Source organism: Nipponia nippon, unplaced genomic scaffold (genome assembly GCF_047370975.1).
Source record: "Nipponia nippon isolate SJK-2023a ecotype South Korea unplaced genomic scaffold, ASM4737097v1 scaffold_3, whole genome shotgun sequence".
In the NCBI taxonomy this organism is placed as follows: domain Eukaryota; kingdom Metazoa; phylum Chordata; class Aves; order Pelecaniformes; family Threskiornithidae; genus Nipponia; species Nipponia nippon.
In genome coordinates, this window is record NW_028262347.1 from 61,959,379 (window position 1) to 61,980,189 (window position 20,811).

Sequence of the window (20,811 nt, forward strand, 5' to 3'; positions counted from 1 at the left end):
CTGATGAAACAGAAGTGTATCGCTAGAAGTGGTATTTTAGGAAGTATTAAATCAAAACCCCGGCAGCAGTTGATTACTACAGAGCACAGAAGACAAAAGTTGCACTGCTATAGCAAGAGGACCATGCCTTAAGAAGAAGCAGTGCATCTGCCCGCTTCGGTAACTGCTAACAAAGGACTGCTGTTAAGGCCGATATTGCTAGCTGCTGAACTACTCAGCATGTTCTAATAAAAGGCTCGTACAGCGCATCTAAGATGATACTGCTACAGTGAGCAAAAACCACAACCACCCCAAACTCCCTCAAAAAAACAAAACTAAGCTCCCATTCCCTCAAGTCTCAAGCAGCATACTGCAATAAAGCCAACATCTCTGTATAAACCCCTAACTCAATAACCACGCCGATACATGGCACTTTATTTATTGCATGGAAACCGTATTTGGGCAACACAGAAGCCTAGTAAAAGTAAACAGAAGGCAAGTTCTTCAGGTCAGTGTTTAGTGCCCCCGCCTAAATAGAAACAGTTCATTTTGCTTCAGATTGCAAAACCTCAAACTTCACAAAAATTCTGTTAACAAAACAGAAGAGTGATTCTTAAGCAGAGTCACTGTATGGAACTCCTACTCCTATGTACTTCTTCCACAGAGGAAGGCAAAAAAACCCTTCAGTGTAAACACTTTCTGCCAACCCCACAAAGATATTTCAAAGTAGAGGCACCAGTGAGAAAATGTAGTGCTTCATCCAACCACCACATAGAGCCAATATAATGAATAGAAGAGAAAGTGGTGCCTCCAGTTCAACCTGTCTACATCACATTTGGTGTCAAAAGATGTAGCTTGAGTTAGATTCAGCATTTACAGTGCTTTACCATACTAAAGAGACAGAAGAGTGAACAAGTTTAGTAACAACAGCACTAAGGAGTAACTGTAACACACAAGAGCTTCCACCTTTAAAAAGCTGTAGAAAGCAGGACTGCTGTAGTACACAAGTTAAAGGCAGGGTTGCCAAATACCATGGAGGCTGGTATAAGCTCACAGGCAGTAAGCCACTTCTGGTTGTTGTTGTTCACAACTTTAGTGAAAGGAATTTTCCACACCCCCATCTCAGCTGTAACAGCTACCACTGTACCTACCTACTCTAGACAGTGGAGTCAAGTCACATATAGCCCAGTGCAGGACTTCAGTGCCAATGCTATTTTTAAATACCCCATCTCATCTTTCTTAAGATGTCAGTAGATACGTAACTTCTTGAATACTTATTTCAACTAGCAAGTTCAGTACAGCTCTCAGATACCAGGTATATGTTGGCTAAACAGTGCAGCAGGTTTGTTAACACAAAACCCAAGCACAGGCATACAGTACACGGCTAAGTGTGGCTGTACCAGTGTGGAAAGGCACAAGGACTGGAAACTGCCTCTTGTACAAAGGGCCTGAGCACTCGAGACACTCCCTTTGTTTCCTTGTGCTAGCCCATACAATAAGCTTACTATGTAAAATTTAGAGTTAGTGGTGTTTGGGAACATTTTATTTTGTACATGACAAGATTTTACACCAAGTCAGTTAAATAATACAAATTTACATTCATGAGGAATGTTTTTAGAAAAGTGAACTTAAAAAAATTCTCCTTTACCCTTAAACCCCCTACCATCCCTCAACATTTTACAGTGGAAAAAAACAGAACAGTCTAATTCACATTCCCTCTTAACCCCCCAATGCAGGACGGTAGTTGAGTGCAGCTTACAGTTCATCTTTCACATCTGTGGATTCCTGTGGAGACAAAAGAGAGAATCAGAATCTTGCTTTTTGAAAGTAGAAAAGGTCACAAGAGCTGTCCCAGGAGAACTGAACCCAAGTACTGTTGATGCTTTCCAAAACACTAACAGAAATAATACAACTTTTTAAGGAGGTATTAAAGTGAAACTTCTGTTCAAATGATGGCATGTTAAGTCTTTGCTAGTAAGAGTAAAAAAAAAAAGCTTCAGTCTGCTCAAATGTTAGCAGTAAATCTAGTTAGTGTACCATTTCATCTTTAATACCTTCTAAGCTATCTTTCAGGCACAGTATTAGTGCTGTTAATAGCCCTATTCTACTTGACTGCAGCACTGGGAAGCACATCACTTTCCAGTCAGTAGTCAGAAACCTCGATCTGCAAGTGTGCTAATCCAACAAGTAGAACGTAACTTCGCTCCTTTGTAATATATTACTGTCATTGCAGGTTATATTGCTGTGTAAATACAATAATAATGGCGTCAAAATTAAGTAGCTATAGCACAATAAGCGTTGTTCCTCGAATATATTCTTAGGTAATCTGACATTTAACAGTAGGCAAGTGCATCTCTAAAAGCTATGTATTTGTGCTAGTCAGAAGACATTATCTTGCAGGACTCCTCCAAAACAACCCGAGACAGCAGGTCCAGTTGGGACCTCATGATAACTTTCAAAGTTAGTGTTATCAGGAAACCGTGGTATTGGAAGAGTTCAGCATATCCATCAAGACATCATTAAAACTGCAGACATTAGCTAAGTGAAGGCTGGCTTCACGCAACAGTTGAACTGTTTAGAAAGGCTGGCTTCACGCAACAGTTGAACTGTTTAGAGGTAGTGTTGTTTTAAGTCTGCACTGTAAGCATTTGAAACCATACTCCCCATTTGTTCATGTTATTGCCCACAAGCTGTGGAAATCCAACAGATAACATTAAGTCAACCATAGAGGATTTGCTCCTGTTTTCTTTCCATAGGGCACTCTGTTACAATCTCTTAAGCTTAATTTATCTCCAACTTTGAACATATCTAAGTGCTTTCTTCTTACAATATAGTTTTATAGGGAATGAAATGTCACTTATGCTGCAGTTTTTTTTCCCCCCTCCAAGAAAAGCTTGGAAAACCTCACACTGAAAACTACCATCACAAAAGTACAAGTGAACAGGTTTGCTGGCCAGGAAGCACCACAGACAAAACGGCACATAAATACTGGTAAGAAAAGAGTCAAACTTGAGACCTTACCTTCTGTGTTTCACTGTCTTCAGCATCAGCATCCACCTCCTCTTCATCTTGCTCTGCCTCCTCAGCTGCATCTTCAGGCTCTTCAGGTTCCTCCTCCACCTGTAGGAAGGTCAGAAGCGATTTGCTTTCCTTGCTTAGGATGTTTACTAATTGTGGACTACGTAAATACAGGCTATGGAAGTACTCACTATCAGTTCCTAACATTTGCCCCAAGCTACCTGAAGGAGAAAGCAAGTTCTGTTTAGCATTGACCTCTGGCAAGATACCCAGCACAAGTTCTTGCACAGCGTTATGAGAACCCCTATTACTTACACCCACTTAAGAATTTCTTCATTAATGAGATGGGCACATGTGCCCTTGGCCCCTAATTTACTCCCATAGAACCACCACTTAGTTACGGACAGGACAATACTTGAAAAGCATGATCAAAGAGCAGAATCCCAAGCAATTGGAAAGAGGAGTGGAAGGGAGGACATGACCATGACATACAGACTCATCAGTTTCCCACCCAGGTACTTGAATTGGGCTCCTGGTGGCCCACTTAAGCCTAGGAAGCTGGATACATTTCATTTTATGCAAGTCTGTGAAGTATCTGCTTTTTAAGATGTAGCAGCAATAAGTCAATTATCAGCCCCAAGTTGAAGGCAAACTAACCTTAGCATCCAGGTCAATGTTTAAACTTAAACGAAGCATCCTTTCTATTCTGTCTCCATATTCCTTAGTGTCTGGTAACATATATCCCGATCTCAAAGTTGCAGTTTCAAACAATACCACTGCAAGATCTGAAACGGTTTTGTCATCTTCATTTTCCTAATGTGGAAGAGCATTAAAAAAAACCCAAGCAGAACTGTTAACTAGGTTGTATGCAGCCAAGGAGACAATAGTTCACTACTGTTACTTGTTTACCTTGACTCGCCTCAGCATGTCCTTGATCAGTGGATGCCTGGGGTTAATTTCAAATGTCTTCTTTTGGCTGGCATAGTAACTGAAAAGAATAGATGTCACATCAGTAAGTTCTGAAGTACAGGACCCAGCTACATCTTTAAACCTATGAATAATGACTACAGCCACAGTAACAACTGTATTCCTCCCCCAACCCCACTTTACTACCAGCTTAACTCTAAAAACCATTCAGGTTACTAAGACAGTTCATCTTCTCTTGTCACCAAATGACAGATACCAAATGCCACTGATGAGTCTTGCTCACCAGGCAGTTTTACAGACTGGGCTTTGAAATAACAATGCAAGCCTACGATGGAGACTGCAACTTGGTTACACGAAGGATCATCGGAACCAGAGGGAAGCTTGGTGTGCCTGCATCAAGCAAGGGAGGCCATCAATTACATTTCATGTCTGCTGCTACATAACGGAAAGCTTACTTTGTAGATATATCCTTCCCAGTTTGGTAAGCTTGAGCCTTCATGATTCTTTCCATGTTACCAGACCATCCATACTGACTAGCCACAAGAGCACATGGAGACTGGGTTAAACGTTGAGATAGCACAGCTTTTTCAATCTGTGGGGAAAAAAAGCCTTAGTGTTAGTTCACAGAGCAAATAGCTTATACAGGGAATACAGTAAATAACTCTGAAATTTCCTCTCACTTCAGTATCTCCTGAAGGCTCTAAGATGACATTCTAACTCATTATCTTCCTGAAATAAAGCGATTGAACATCATGTTTATTTATCCATAGAAAGACAGAGAAGCTACTATCAAGTCTATGCTCAAAGATCCACAAGGCGTGTTGTAGGAAGTACAACAGCATTTACAAATAAGCATTACATATAGCATAACATTTTACCTTGTCTTTCAGAGCTTTGTCTTTCATCCAGTTTAAAAGTGGTTCAAATTCCTTTTCCAAGGCTTCCCGACTCTCCTTAGACTTTTCACTTTCTTCAAACTTAACTCCCTCTTTCGCTACATTCTGAAACCTCTTGCCATCAAACTCTGGCAGAGCCTGAATACAGTATTCATCTACAGGTTCAGTCAGATAGATCACTTCATAGCCCTTTTTCAGAAGGCGTTCAACAAATGGTGAGGATTCAGCCTAAGATGACAAAACAGATCAGACACTAGTTTAATTGTGTGGGTACCAGCAGCTATTAAAACCTGTACAACTATTTGACAAGTGTTGGTACAAGGAGAACTGAACTGCGGTAGTAACGCAAGCATGGAGCCTCCGCATTTACAACAAATACACAGTTCACAATGTTTATGGTACTATAACTAGGAGCTGTAATACCTTTTTCCCCCCTTCCCTCTTTTTTCCACGCTCACATACCTCCTTTCTGCTGGCACCTGCCATGAAATAGATTTTGTCTTGCTTCTCTTTCATTCTTTCCACATACTGGTCAAGGCTTGTAAGGTTACTTTCATGATGAGAAGACTGGAAGCGAAGAAGTTTAGCCAGTCGTGTACGATTGGAGTGATCCTCAATAACTCCAAGCTTTACATTAGTACCAAACTCTTTCCAGAACGTGTCATTGTATTTTTCTTCTGCAATTTTCTTGATCATATCAAGAGTTTTGCGAACAAGTTTCTTTCTGATCACCTAAAAAAGCAGCAATAGCAAGTTGTAGCCATAAGCACTTGGAAGAACCATCAATTCAACCCCACTGCAAAGGATGGATTCAAGACACTTAGTGTCCCTGATCTGAAGTGAACAGAGGTAATCTGAAACCAGCAATGCGTGTGTTTCCTACACTTTAATTTCACACTCCTTATATAAAGTAAAATTAATCAAGCTATTATTCTTCTAAATCTTGCTACTATCATGTGTTTACAGTGAAGGAATTTAAGATCAATTAGCTTACCTTTAACAATTTATGCTGCTGAAGTGTTTCACGAGATACATTCAAAGGAAGATCATCAGAATCCACCTAATTGAGGAAGAAACTTCTTAAGTATAACTAACAGTATCTGAAGATTAAAAAAAATCAAATGCAGGTGTAACTTATACTTACAACACCCTTAACGAAGTTAAGATATTTGGGCATCATGTCATGGAAGTCATCAGTGATGAACACTCTTCGAACATACAACTGAATTACAAGAGAAAACAGCAGCCAGGTTACATTTGTGTTTTTTTTTTTTTTAGACATGAAACCATACCCACACGCTTGCTTGTCTAACCTTAATGAAATCACTTTTTTTGGATCCATATTCATCGAACAGGCCACGTGGAGCAGAATTAGGAACAAATAAGATAGATTTGAAAGTTACTTCCCCTTCAGCAGTGAAGTGGATGTAAGCCATTGGGTCATCGTGCTCCTGAGAAGAGAAAATTCTTTTAATTAACATGGGGAAATATCAGGGAGTTAATACATTTCCAGTAATAACACGAGTTTGCCAAATAAGTGCAATTTTACAATTAAACTATCTATCCATGCTTTGTTAGAATCTGGAAGATTCTAGAATCTGATAGAATATGGAGACAGAAGTTCCAGGTTCAGCCAAGTTACTCACATGAAGTAACCTTCCTTGAGACCTACTGGGTTTTTTGTTTTGGTTTTTTTTTTTTTTTTACAAGCCAACCACCAAAAAGTTATCAATAGCACAGTAACCAACACAGTATCATCACAGCACAGTTAAGAGACTCCCAAGTAACACATTATGCTGTATTTACACATAAAGACAATGTTGTTTCTCAAAAGCCGTATCCTCCTCTTTCTTCCACCATGTACAACACAAGCATCACCTCTCTCAGACTAAATAAAAATTGCCCTGTCAACATTTAAACACATCAGTAAGCTCCATATGAGCTGGAACACTTCTCAAACCTTGGCCACTCAACACTCGGGTGGCAGTACCTTCTCTCTGGAAAAAAGATCAACCCCTGATTGAGATGCTATACCTCCTAGGCTCTCTGCAATTCAGTCTATCTACTGACAACAATTAATTAATTCTTCAGAAATAGCCCATCTTATGAACACTCAGGTTTTTTTTTTTTTTTTTTTACACAGCAAGAGATACTATAGTAAGCCTCTTGCTTTGGAACAATCTTGAGGTTCAGAGCTTACCTTGGAAAAGGTTTTGTAAAAAGCTTTGTATTCATCATCTTCAACTTCTTTAGATGGTCTCTGCCAGATTGGTTTTATGTCATTCATGAGCTCCCAGTCCCAGACAGTCTTTTCAACCTAGGTATGTAAACACCACAGTACAATAAAGACTCATTCTTTCCTTCAGGTTAAGTCAGTTAAAGACACTCCACTGAGGCTAAGTCATAAAATAGCATGTCAAAAAACACATGCTCTTTCTAATTTACAAAATGAATTATGCAATAGCCTGGATATTCCCATTCAAGTACACAAATCAGTATAACACATGGGAACAAAACTTAAGTCTATACTACAGTCTGTCCTATGTACATTTAACACATTCACCAAGTATCAGTATTTCCGTTCTATTGCCATTCTGAAAAAAGCCTTCCAGCAGAGTATGCTCAATTTAAACTACTCAACAACATCAGATTACTGCAGTCCACTACCATTTCAAGCAGTTCACTCAAGTATTTATTAGTTCTGGGACCACTGCCTCACAAGGCTGTTGTCAGTCATTTGCCTGATTTCAACCAAGTCTGTTTTGTTTACAGTCTTCTCTCCTGACAGGATGTCTAACTGCACCTAAACAGGATTGCTGTTTGAAGTACACACACACTACTGAAGTGCACCTCTGGAAGACTACCTACTGAATTTCTGAATTATCTGACATGAGTTACAAAACTCCAAGTCTGACAAAGCTTACCTTCTTAGTTTTTGGTTTCTTTTCTTCCTCCTCTTCTTCAACTGCAGCTTCGTCATCATCTGTTTCTTCTTTCTCCTTTGCTTCCTCCTCTTCAATGGGTTCTTCAACAGTCTCCGTCTAAAGAGACAATTTAAAGTGGGGACTTGGACTGCTTGGCTTCCTACCAGGTATCTTCTAGTATTCTCTCGAACAGCTTAATCTCTCAGAGCACTAGTTTAACTTGTGTTATTTGTCTGTCACCAGCATTTCTCTATAGGTAGCTATGGTTGTTTAGTTGCATTTTTCATGAATACATGCCTTCTTTCAATACACTAGGAGGTCACTGTAGTCAAATTTAAGTTTTTCCATAGCTTTACACATAACGCTAATCAGAGACTTGGCTGATTTAAAATTAGTGCTACACCAAAAAAAACCATCAGAACAGACCTAAACGTTAAGACGCTGCCCTATTTTCAGGACACCTAACCACAGCCCTGCTTGAGGGCTTACCAAAGCTTCCAGCTACTAAAGCCAGTGGAAGAAATATCTTTCTTAGTAATTAGTGCAGTCTTGCTCCTTTGGTAAAGTTCTTTGAGTCATAATAAAACCAAGTTCCTCTAAAGTTTGTGATTTTAGCAACGCACTAACTTTTGGAAAGCAAGTAACTAGTAAAATACTAGCCAGAAGAGAATCAGGAATGGAAGGATTTTAGAAATGAGACAAGTAGAAGTTCTATAGTATGCCCTCATCCTTCCTGAAAGATCTGGCCAGTTTTCACAATGAAAACTCATACTGTGCAACGCTCAGTTAAATATACTTACCTTGCTGCTCCACACATATATGGGGAAGTTTATGAACTGTGAGTATTTCTTTACTAGATTTTTAACAGTATCCAGCTCAAGATAATCAGATGCTTCCTCCTTCAAGACAAGGCTGAAGAAAAAAAAAACTTCAATCAAAGCACTTGACAAATATTTTAAAATAGTTTTACAGGAGGAAATTTATTTTCCTACTGATGCAGCTATAACAATTCAAATTTATGCAAGTGAGCTTTTATTAGTTCAGCTGCAAATATCTCAAAAATACAATCCCTACTAAACTGTTCCAATGAGAAGAAACATAATTGTTTTCAACAACTGGGGCAGAACACAATATCCAGAAGTCTAAACAAAAACTTCAAATCATATCAATGCTGATCAAGACCTTAATGTACTCTCCCTGGCTTTACCTGGAACTAGAGCACTGAGATGAACCTTTTCATACTAAGTGCCTTCTTCAGGAAGAAGGCCTCTAAACCCATATCAAATAAATTTATCTGCTCATAAAAGTGATAAAAATAGGACTGCCAAACTACCTCTACTTCGAGATTTGCATCAGACCAGTCTCACTGGTACATAAACAGCAGCCAGTTTCCAAGAGGAAGCTCTACAGCCCCTATATAGGTTTTGATGGGCAACAGCTGTGTTGAGGAACTGAATGAGTTTGCAGGCAGCTGAACTGTCTGGAATTACTTGCCAACAGTTGTCAAGATGCTCATGGTTTTCTTAGTTCATCTAATGGAATGTGAACTACATTATCATTCCACATTTATTTTGAATGCAGTTAATAATTTATATGTTTCTATTAAACTGAAAAAAGCTGTATTACAAAAATCAAATAACATACAAGACACAATGCTAAAAGCACCCACATATTCCAATGAGGAAAGTGTACCCACACAACTTTTTTTCTTTTAAACCCAAAGAAACGCAATACTTACGTTATGGTTGTGCCACGTCCTAAAGTGTTTCCTCTTGGGTCATCAACCACAGAGAATTCATTTGAATCTGACTCCCAAATATGTTGAGTATCATTGTTGTGTTTTGATGTGACAATAACTCTGTCTGCTACTAAGAAAGCAGAATAAAAGCCAACACCAAACTGGCCGATTAACTCGGATGTTGACTGGCTATCATCCTGCATTTCAGTCATCTTGTTTAAGAATTCACTTGTACCAGACTTTGCAATGGTACCCAGGTTTTTGACTAACTCCTCTTTTGTCATGCCAATACCCGTATCTGTAACATGAAGCATGTTCTTCTCTTTATCGCACTGGAAAAAAAAAACCAGAAAGATGCAGTTTGACTTCACTTTGAATCTTAATACATAATACACTGCCACAGAGAAGTGTTAAGTAGAGTAGCAGCTATGAAAATTTAAACATGCCTGGCTACAATAAATCGAATTTGCAGTAACTACAGAAGTGAGGAAGACTTACCTTCAAAGTATTTCAATACTTCAGTTACTCTTTATAAAAATCAGAAATTTATTTTCACCATGAAAAGAAGACTAGTCTGATAAAGCTAATTACAAGGGTCCTAATGTGGTCCTTATTTGTATTTGCATCAGTACTAAGCCAAAAATTTAGATTTAACGATGCACTATCTTCTTTTTACATTCCTCCCACCCCTCCTCCATAAGAGATGGAGACTGTACCTAATGCTTCTTACCTTGATTTTGACCGTAAGTTCCTCATTACCAGCAAGAGCATTTTCATCAGTTAAGGATATTAACCGTATCTTATCTAAAGCATCCGAAGCATTTGAAATAAGTTCCCTCAGGAAAATCTGAAATAGAAACCAGTAGTCAGCAATTCCAGAACACACACAAACAGTTCTAACATGTTCTACCGATAATGGCACTAACCTCTTTATTTTTATATAAAGAATTGATAATAAGTTTCATCATTCTGTTCACTTCTGCTTGAAATGCAAACTTCTCAGATTTTTCTCTGATTTCTTTGATCTGGGATGCATTTAGGCCATCTAGCTGGATAGCTTCTTCCTCCCTGTGAGGACAATGAAAACTTGTCAAGTAGTCTCGTCCTCATACAGTATTCCTAATTTTATTGTCTAGCAACAGCAATAATAGTCTAGTTAGAACAATAGTAAGATCCTTAATCACTGACACAACCCAAAGTTACATGATCAAATGAGATATGTGCAAGAGTAGCTATCCTCAACTGCATAACCTTAACCTAAAACGTGAATGAAAATCCATGCTTGCAAGTTAAGGCTTTTTTCCTAAAAAGAAAATCAGGGAAGAATACAGGTATGTTAAAACCACTGTAATCCTCAGCATGCAGTATACCTTACAGGAGGTAAGGTGGTTCATAGGCATAGAGGCATTTCATCAGTAGGCGCTCAACTGACACCATTTACCACATGCAGTTATACACAAGAGTAAGGCCTTATTAACTTATTGGGGTTTATACAACTATTGATATTGGATAAAAACAAGTCGAACATTTCTAAATCCAAGTAATCAGGCTCCCTTCTATTTAGAAAGAAACACTCTTTTTCAGAAGGATTTTATTTCTCCCAGCTGACTACATCTCCTTTTTGAATAGTGTTTCCCACCGTGTCTCAGGGTTTAGGCAATATTGATGCTCTAACTGACCCTTCAAAAGCAAGGGAAAGCCATAATGTTTCAGAAGTAACTTACCCAGAACCCCAGGTACTAACCTCTGAACGACCTCGTCATCTGTTCGAGACCCTTCTCTGCTTTTACCCAAGTCATCTTCCACGGTCCCGTCCACATCCACCTCATCAGCTCTAACGGATACTGGGAAACAAGGAATCCAACGATCTCAGCCTGAACCCCGCTAGACAGTGCCGAAGTTCTCCCCTTCCCCCTCCCCACAGCTTTAGGCTCAGTTCCCTCCCTCCACCCCCCCTCCCCGAAGAAACTTCAGCCCAACGGGAGACACCGGAGATGGGGGAAGGGGACGGACCACCCGCCCACCCTCCGCCCCCGCCCGTGACGGCGCATGAGCCGCGTTAGACGCGCCGTCCCCTCCCCCGCCGCCCCGCTCCCTGGAGAGCGGCGGCGGCAGCCCGGGGGGAGCAAGGTAGGAGGCCGGGCGCCGCTCTCACCCTCCCCTCGGTACGCCCGCACGGAGAAAAGCGGGGACGGGGGAAAGAGTGAAGGGTCCCCCCCCTACCCCACAGGCGCCAAGGGCCCCACCTCGCTTCTCGTCGGCCCCGGTCCCCCTTACCCCAACTAAACGGGGAGGAAAGGCGGGGGGGTGGCTGTTGGCCGAGACCCCGCCCCCCCGCCCCCACCTGCCAGAAGCTTCTAGAAGCCCGCGGGCACTCACCGGCCAGCAGCAGCGTGCACGCCAGAGCGAGCCCCCACACCGGCTTCATGGCGAGGTGGGCTGCGGTCGCAGTAGAAGAACGGCCCCAGGCGCCCCTGCCCCGCGCTCCCGAGCCTGCTGCCGCCGACCGGGCGCTGCCCCCACCCCGCGCCGCCGCTGAGCCCGCTGGAGCGGCCGCGGCCCTCCCCCTCCGCCTTATCAACCCGGGGCGCCGACGGGTGGGGGGAGCCGCTCCGCGACTGGCCAATGGGAGCGCACCACGCCAAATATACAGCCAATGGGAAGGCTGGAAGGGAGGGGCCTGCAGCTATCGCCGCCAATCGTGGCTTTCCATGTGCGGTTTCCTGCGGTCGGAGCGTGGCCGGCGCCGATTGGCCGGGCGGAGGGGCGCTCGGCCAATCGTTTCCGCGGAGGGGTTTAACCGGCATGGCCGCTCGTTATGTTTTAATGGATAACCCGTTAGCGTTTAACGGCGAGGCCACGTGGGTCGCAGCGGCTGCGGCCGCGTCCAGGAGCGATAAGGACAACCCCCACATGGGAGGCCAGGCCAGCGCCGACCGCTTCCGGGGGCACCCGGGATGTTTACCGGGGAGGCGGTTGCTATGGCAACGGGCGCTTCCGGTCGTGGCGGCCGGGTACCAAAGAGAAGCGAAAAGTTACGGCTAGGGCGACCCTAAACGGCGCGGCCGAGCGGCGGGAGCAGCGCCGGGCCCGGGCCGCCGCAGCCGCCGGCAGAAGACGGGCGGCGCTGAGGGGTCCCTCCCGTCGGCCCCGCCGGATGGGGATCCCGCCCCCCACAGCGGGCAGGGGTGCCAGGCCGGCGGCGGGCACATGCGCCCTTGCGCCGCGTTGCATGCCGGGAGCTGTAGTCCCCACCGGCGGGGCAGACGGCGCCCCCTGCCGCCGTGGCGCGGGAGCTGCGTGGGGCGAGGGTCGGCGCCATTACAGGGACCTCCCCCTCCGGCAGGTGTTGAAGGCCCGAGATGGCCCCTTCGCTGCCTTGTTGCCCAGGCCTTGGCTCTCCGTTCCCTCGAACATGTCTAGTGCCTCACACGGCCGTGAGAGAGACTGGCGGGCTTCAGCCGAGCCTCCCCGCGGCCTCATCTGTGGGGACTGTCAGCGTCGATGGAAGGTAAAGCAAGCTTGGTGCTTAGCAGGTCTCCATGTTTTCCTGCTTTCCAGCGCTCATCAGGGCAACCATCCTCCAGTGAGTTTATTAGCACTCCTTGGCCTACCCTTGGGGCTGTTGTTCATCTATTAGCGGTCCTTCTTTCCCCCCATGGAGTGGGGGCTCCAGCAGCTGCCTCAGCAGCCTCCATGCGCCGCTGGCGTGAGGGGACTGGGGAGCGCACATGTGAACTGCTCCTCCAGTGCCTGTCAGGGAAGGCCAGTGTGAAGAGGAACTAGTATTTGTGGAACAGTAAAAGGTAGGCCCAGTGCTCAGGAGATGGGATGTTCCCATCATTTTTCAATGTCCATTTGGGATTGCAGTTTGTAAACTGAAACACACTGCATGCAAAATTCTGCAGTGCATCGCTGTTAACAACTTAAGGTTTTTAAGTTGTGAAAGCTGAGAAGTGATTAAATATAATATACTTATTTTGTATGTTAATAAGCTACTTGAAATATCTTATCCCACCCCCACCCCCCAGCTCTCCTGAAAAAGATGTGCCCTGGCTTTCATGTGCCAGTCACCAGCTTTGTCTTACACGTGTTCAATGTTAGATAAGGGGAAAAAAAACCATGGCAAGCAATGATTTGATGAACTTGGAGAGGAATGTATTTGAAAGCTATTGATCTGAGATGTTTAATACAAAAAATAATAAAAAAACTTCACTCTGTTTACAACTTCACAAACACTGAAATTAGTCTATCAGTAGCTAAAAGTCTTGGCAAAAAATCAGCTTATCATCTTTAGTTATACAGTGCGCCAGATAGGTTTTTGTTTTTTTTTTTTTCCTCAAACCTCAGTGTTGTACCTTTTTGTCTGATAATCAAAGTGTGTACTGATAATTAAAGTTTATCTGTACTGATAATTAAAGTTTATAGAATTGGAAAGGAGCCTCTGTATTACAGTAAATAATGCTTATCTTTGGGTTCTTCTTAATGAAGCCAAGATTCGATCAGGACCTATTTACAAATAGTCATGAAGCTCTTCTGCATGATTTGCAATTTCAGTAGCTGTTCTTCAGAAGTTGCTGCTTCACTGATCACAAATTATAAGAGACATAAGAAGGAAAGTTACTCTCCCAAAGAGTATGTGAGAATGCCTGTGAAAAATAACTATGAGTGGTCAGTGTCAGGGTTGTAAGTAAAAAACTGTCAGGTTTTTGTGGAGACCTGTGTGAACTCGGAGAACTGTTTTCCAAAGGGTAGTCTTACTTAATTGAAAATACAATTTAGTTATTCAGGAATCTAAGCAGAGAAAGTTTGTCTTTTTCTATAACTCGCCTACAAGCGGTTTCAGGATTTGATTTCCTGATTATGTCTGTATGATTCCCAGAGCGAGATATGTCGCTCGATGACTGTGAATAGGCATTTGAGGGACATAGGGATTGCCAGAGTAAATTTATCTCCATCTTGTAGAATTCTTGCATTAACAGGTTTTTATGGCAGTTCTGTTTTAGCAGTCATTTTGCTGGCAGTGGGAAAATGTAATGCTTCGTGGCAATCTTTTTGAACTTTGGTAACTGGAATAGTAGGAATGCAAACCAGTTCTGTTATTGACTGTGCTAAACCAACAGAGATTTTAGATTAAGTTTGGTGGAACCCAAATTTTATTGATTACTTTGCTCTTATGAATATACGAAGTAGAATGTTGCTTTTGAAGCAGATATGAAACCTGATACACCTGTGTTTTGTGCTTTGAATTTAGAGGTCAGACTAGTAAGAAGTGTAATGTCATTAGTGGCATTGCTTGCTTTATGTAGCGTATACTGTTTGCTTTCATGAAAGCCCAGCTGGATTACCCAGGACAAAACTGATAGGCAAGAATGAAGCAGCTGACTACTTAGGCTTTCACAAAGAAAGTTTGATCTCTTTACAAGGAGGTTGGCAATTGAAGAAAATACCTTCTTTGAATATTAAGCTTCTAAAAATACTTTGCTTTATCTATTTTAAAACTATGAACATATTGTCAAATGATGCTGTCAATGTTTCAAGCAAGTCTGAGTAGAATTGCCACTGAAAATTTATTAATTTCAGCTTAATTTCTGCTTAAAAAACTTAAGGCAGTGTCCTGGTTTCGGCTGGGATAGAGTTAATGCAGTTTTTAAGATCTTAATTGCACTGACTACTACTGCCATTCAAAAGAAGCCTGAGTATCATCTTTCAGGATTTAATACCAAAGGAAAGGTGTACCTCTTAAGAGGTAATAGTTCTTCAGCAACTTAGCTACGTTAAAGTGTTCTGTAAAGCAATTAGATATACTTTGATGATTGTGTGCATGATTGAAATAGCGTATTTAAGTGCTGTATTTGCTCTGTTAACTAAAAATTCAGGGGCATGTAGTGATAAGAGAAACAGAATACAGGTAGCATCTTCTTCCATGCAAACAGCAGAGCAAGCCCCTCTCCAGTCCTCTGAATGCAACTTTATCAGCTCATCCATGTGTCTGTGGGCAAGTCAGCTCACTGAAGCATGCCACATGATTCCAACTGTAAGTTGTAACTAGCAAGAAGCATTACCTTGCCAGAAATAGCTGTAGAGATAAACTGAGAGAAGTTCATACGACCCGACTGTGGGTATTTGACTTTGCCAGCTCAATTAGCCAGCTCATCTGCCTAGGCTCCATCTGTAATAGAGAGACAGTCCTCCTTTCACTGTACTAGCTTTGGCGTATGTCAGGCTCTTTCCTGAGCTGATTTAACTCTCTAGCCCAGCAAAATGCTCTGTAGTTAAATCAGCTTATATCAGGTCCAGGATGCACCAGACTAGAGCATGGTAAAGAGCAGGGGTTTATGGCTACAAGAAGGTGATATCCTGGTTTTGATGGTGATAGGCTGAGCCTGGGATGTAAATTACATAGGACGAAGACATTGTACATAGGTGCAAATGTAGGGAAGCCATAAAACTAAACAAAGAGTTTGCATTGTCACAATATCGCCTCTTTTAATACACAGTTAAATTGAAATCTGTAACTAATGCAAGTTCCATTTTTGTTCATGGATAATAAAAATGCTGTAATTTGTGTCACTGCTAACTAGCCATTTACTGTCATACTGTTTTTGATAAAGAAGTGCAAGTGATTTTCTTCGAGAATAATACCACCAAATAGAGTCCCGTCTTTCTTGCATGATGCTTTGGAAATATGAAGAACTACTTATCTGCATTCTCTGTAATTTGAGCTTCATTTGTATCTTTATAAAACAATACATTGAGAGTTAATATTCACTTCCTCTGCAATGTCTGCTTCAGGGACTAAATATTGTACATATAGGACAAACTGAAGACATATCCACTTATTTAAGATGCTTTACAATATTTGGACTGAGTGTGAATATGAAACAAAAAAAATGCTGCCATTAGCTAGCTTTTCAGGCTGATTATCCAAATATTAGAAAATGTTAACAGTAACTACATACACGCAAGATTAAAATACTTTTGTTTGTAAACAGTGACAGCTTTACTAAATGCCTATGCTATGAATTATTCTTACCTGCTCTCTTTTTATCAAGAACTTCTATTGACCAAAATATCATGTTTTTACTTCAACCTTTTTCCGGTTAGGAGAAATACATCCTGTATCTGCTACCTACCTACTTAGTCTCAGAACTGTTAATCTCCGCCAAAGAGGGATTCCAGCTGTACTCTGCTTTTAAGAGTTGAGAATCCTAATGAAAAGGTTAACTTTTTCATTCCTGTACTGTCAAAGGCTATGCAGCCAAGTATTTTACAGCTTCGTGTACAAATATCTTTAGACCTGTTTCTTCGAATCTTTTATTCTTTGCAAAGAAACAAGAATATGGTTTGTTTTATGAAAATTTGTTTTTTTTCCCAGTTATAATTAATATAACTTGCTAGGTAGAGGTACATTCAGTGTTTCCAGGACTCAGCAGAGTGCTGTATGAGAAAGGTAGCCAAAGCAGAAGTTAAGACTTGAGGTACTTTGAATTATACATGCGTGAAAGAAAACAGTAAGCCCAGAGTGTTTGTGTCTGACTGATGCTCAGATACAAGACAACTTCTTCACCTTTTTTTTGCAATAAATGTAGGCCCATCAGCTACCCTGATACAGCTGTTTAGTAGATTTCTATTGGCAACAGTAGTTTCACCTCCTACTTTTGCTCCTGTTTTCATGGGTTTCTGAAATTTGCCAGTTTGTGCAACTGAATAGCAGTGAATCTCACCAGAAAGCTGCCGAGGATCCATAGAGCTAATCTTACTATGGGGCTATGAATCTGACTCTTCCCACAGTGTATCAGTAGTGTGGATGATGTTAGATGGCCAGGGTCTGATGTATCATTTTCTGATGTGATGATGTTAGCAAATGTGTAAACCCTCTTTCCAGAGAGTAATATGCATCAGAGAGTGGTATGAAACATATTTCGTCGTGGGCCCACAGATCATGAGCTGTAGTGAGCACGTTCCTTACTCTATGAAGCTATTAGTGTATGTATCTGTGACCCCATCACAGGCCACAGGAACCGTTTTGAGAGAAGCAGCACCTTCCTTGAACTCTGGCAATGGACGATGACACTGAGCTGCTGTCTAAAGAGCTGCTTGCTGGGCTGCAGTGGGGCGTAGGAGTCCTGGATTCGGTTAGGCATGAGCCTCCTTTCCAGCTCCCCCTCCTCTAAATCCCTCCTGGACTTTTTCACCTCAACCAAAATAGGCAATAGGTATTACAGAGGGCTTTGAAGATGGCACAGTCAGATGCGGAGCAGAAGGAAAGATTTTACGAGGTGCAACAGGACTGACTACAAGATAAGAGGGACTATGAAAATATCTGCTTGCACAGAAACAGGTGCTTCCTGCTGAGATGGATTCCTTATTGCATTAATTTTTAGATTAAAGATTGGAGCAACAGGCAAGTTTATCCTGTTACTATTTGGAGATTATGGTAGTGGGAATTCACCTCTGATCACTAGCTGGGTGAAATCATTTAGGCAGAAGCAATGTGCTTTGGTGCAACTGTAACAATTATGATACAGTATCTGTTATGTGACATGTTATTAGGTGTCATTCATATATCTATATATCTATCTATACACACTCACCCTCCATACTTTGGTAACCTCTGAGCATGACAAAAGATTCTGCAACTACCAAAACTTGCTTATCAATGCACAGATCACTCTTAACAATGACACTAAATCGGAATGTTGCTTTTTAATTGTTACAGTAACATCAGTGCTCTCACTTCACCTATTTTACCTATTTTCCTGAGAAACAATAGGGAGAAAAATAACAGAGCATATGAAACAGCATTGGTACCCCCACAGACCAGATCCTGAGGAGTTCTACTATGACACAGCATCATTCATTTTAAGACTTGAGAAACCCTTTGGTTTATTTTAATTTTTAAAACTTTTTTTTTTTGTCTCAATATTAATATTGGACAAATCCTCTTTGTTTACTTATGAAAAAGCCAATTAAGTCAGCAGATGAATAGTGAGCTAAGTAACATGAACAGGAACAGTCTGGGCTTCTATTGATTTGTTCTCTTCTTGTCTTCTGTTCTTGCCAGGGCATCCACAGTTGGCTACTGCTGGAGACAAGATACTGGGCTGATCTGAGATGGCCATTCTTAGGAACTACATATGTTTTATACAAGCTTCATCAGCTTGAATAATTGGAATGCCTAGGGGCCTGAAAGCAGTGGGTGTAGAACACAGTCAGAACCAGATCCACAGGGAGCCTTGGGCACTATGATGTTCAGTCAAATCAGTCCTTCATCATTCATCACAAAAAGTGGAACAACTGCAATGAAACATGTTGCAAGTTACCTGTATGTTTTCAACCTTTTCTTCCTTTTCGCCACCATTTTTAGATCACCATTCAGGGTGGTGAGAGATATAGAATCACAGAATCGTTAAGGTTGGAAAGGACCTCTGAGAGCATCGAGTCCAACCTGTTAACCTAACTGCCTGGTCCACCTCTAAACCATGTCCCTAAGCACCACATCCACATGTTTTTTGAATACTTCCAGGGACTGTGATTGTACCGCTTCCCTGGGCAGCCTGTCCCAATGCCTAAATATGAGGGTGAATACCCTAAAGTAGAGAACAAATTGAACAGAAGTTTCTCTCAGCTTGGATTAATATTTTGATCACTGAGTCACTGGATAGAAATGCTATGAATACCAGCTGGTTTTTGAAGGAAGGCAGCAGTCTCCACCTTTTTTTGAAACTTGATTTACTAAGTATGCTCTGGGCTTCCTTTCTGGACCAAAATCACTCTGGCATGAAAGATGGAGGGAAGTTTGTTTTGTGAAGGTCAGAAATGAGCTAGGTTCATAACTACTTGACACAATAAGCATTTGCCGTACCAGAAAAGAGACTTTCAGTGCTTGGGAAGCTTCAGAATGAAAACTGAGATGCTGACAGTGCTTACATGGTTTCAAAGCTAGGTAACTGCTGGAGAAGCATTTTGGAGGCAGCAGTTTTGGTCCCATATGTCTGAAGAGGGACCTAGAGGTGAGTTATAACTTTCTGTGAATTTAAGGTTTGGGAATTTCCAGGAGGTCCAAAGCATCTTGTAGGACCTTGGTCAGAAATTCCTAACTTTTCAGACACTACGCTTTCAGGAGACATAGTACTCATACTAATACGCAAGTCGTAGGAGTCTGATGAAAGATTCTCTGGTGTTGGGCACACTACACACATGGTCAGAGCTGGTGTTTAAACACCTGAAGGACTGGGTTCTAAGTTGTTCCTTCAGCAAGCACTTTTGGTGTAAATGTTTCTTTCAACATTAAGACTGTTGTTCACAACACCATCAGAATCACATCAGGAAAAACTGTTCATCTGTATCTTTTGCCATTTTATATTTGTAATAACCTTTTAAAAAAATGTTAAATACTGACTCAAACAGGAGTGTCATACTTCCATTATTTTAAATTTTTATTTCTGCTCTGCTCTAAGTTTGGAAGAAAGTGTTTGTTCTTCAGGTATTATTTGGTCTTTAGTCAGCTTTATCCCATTCCTCCTGAGACTGATGATCGCACTGCAGCTGGCACTGTTAGTGAAAAGTAAGTGATCTGTGGGGTTTCCCCCCGACAAATATTTTTGAAGTCTGCAAGGTGTCCCTTGAAATTTAATGCTCTGTATTCTCATGATAGAAGAATTGACAGAAGGGAATGGGTTTTAAGGAGCCTAGCATAAAGGGCAAAACCTGTTAAGGTGAAAAATTGTAACTAGAAGAATCTTTGTACAGATAAAATAACCATGTTTTTATCATTATAAAAACCTCCCTGACCCTTCAAATACTAAAACCTCTGTAAGTTTCAGTATGACTGGAAATCTGCACCTGCAGCAACATGTTTCTGTGGCTAAGAATAAAAAACATATCACAGGGAATATCACTCTTAAAATAGTTAAGCCTTATTCTGATCTGTAATTGCCATTCTCCATGGTTGAAGAAAGTCTTGGCTTGAAATGGCTGGCCACAGCGAGTGCACAAGCGGTGGCATCTGCTACGAGCTCCCTTTGGTTTCGTAGCAGCTTCTGCCTTGTGGTGCATGGTTGGATTTAGGAGGTCAACTCCGGCAGAGCACGCGTTTCAATTAAAAATCAAGGAAAAGGTTCACATCTTTGAAGTTAAGCACATGCTCCTATGCTAGTATAGAGAAGGAGAGAAAAGCTAAAATGGTCAAATACTCTTGTTTGTGGAAGAGGGCATGTCTGTGTTAACTGAAGAGGAGCGTGTCAACACCTGCAGCGCACTGGGCCCAGCAAACCCGCGGTGTAAAGAGTATCACTTCTGCTTCCTCCCCGAGGATGGCAACTGG

The 20,811-nt window shown here is 41.7% G+C and overlaps 1 protein-coding gene across 1 annotated transcript; it reads right to left on the reverse strand.

Annotated features, from left to right (window-relative positions):
* Positions 1-1,504: 1,504 nt before the first annotated feature.
* HSP90B1 (heat shock protein 90 beta family member 1) lies at positions 1,505-12,034 on the reverse strand. The gene is made up of 18 exons (XM_087766179.1): positions 11,862-12,034; positions 11,227-11,326; positions 10,409-10,550; positions 10,213-10,329; positions 9,483-9,814; positions 8,545-8,656; positions 7,745-7,861; positions 7,021-7,137; positions 6,134-6,271; positions 5,965-6,042; positions 5,815-5,880; positions 5,283-5,552; positions 4,803-5,048; positions 4,380-4,516; positions 3,907-3,985; positions 3,655-3,810; positions 3,001-3,099; positions 1,505-1,764 (listed from the first exon to the last, which is right to left on the reverse strand). Exons 1-18 carry the CDS (start codon positions 11,908-11,910, stop codon positions 1,735-1,737), a joined length of 2,385 nt encoding a protein of 794 aa, XP_087622305.1. The 5' UTR covers positions 11,911-12,034; the 3' UTR covers positions 1,505-1,734.
* Positions 12,035-20,811: the final 8,777 nt, after the last annotated feature.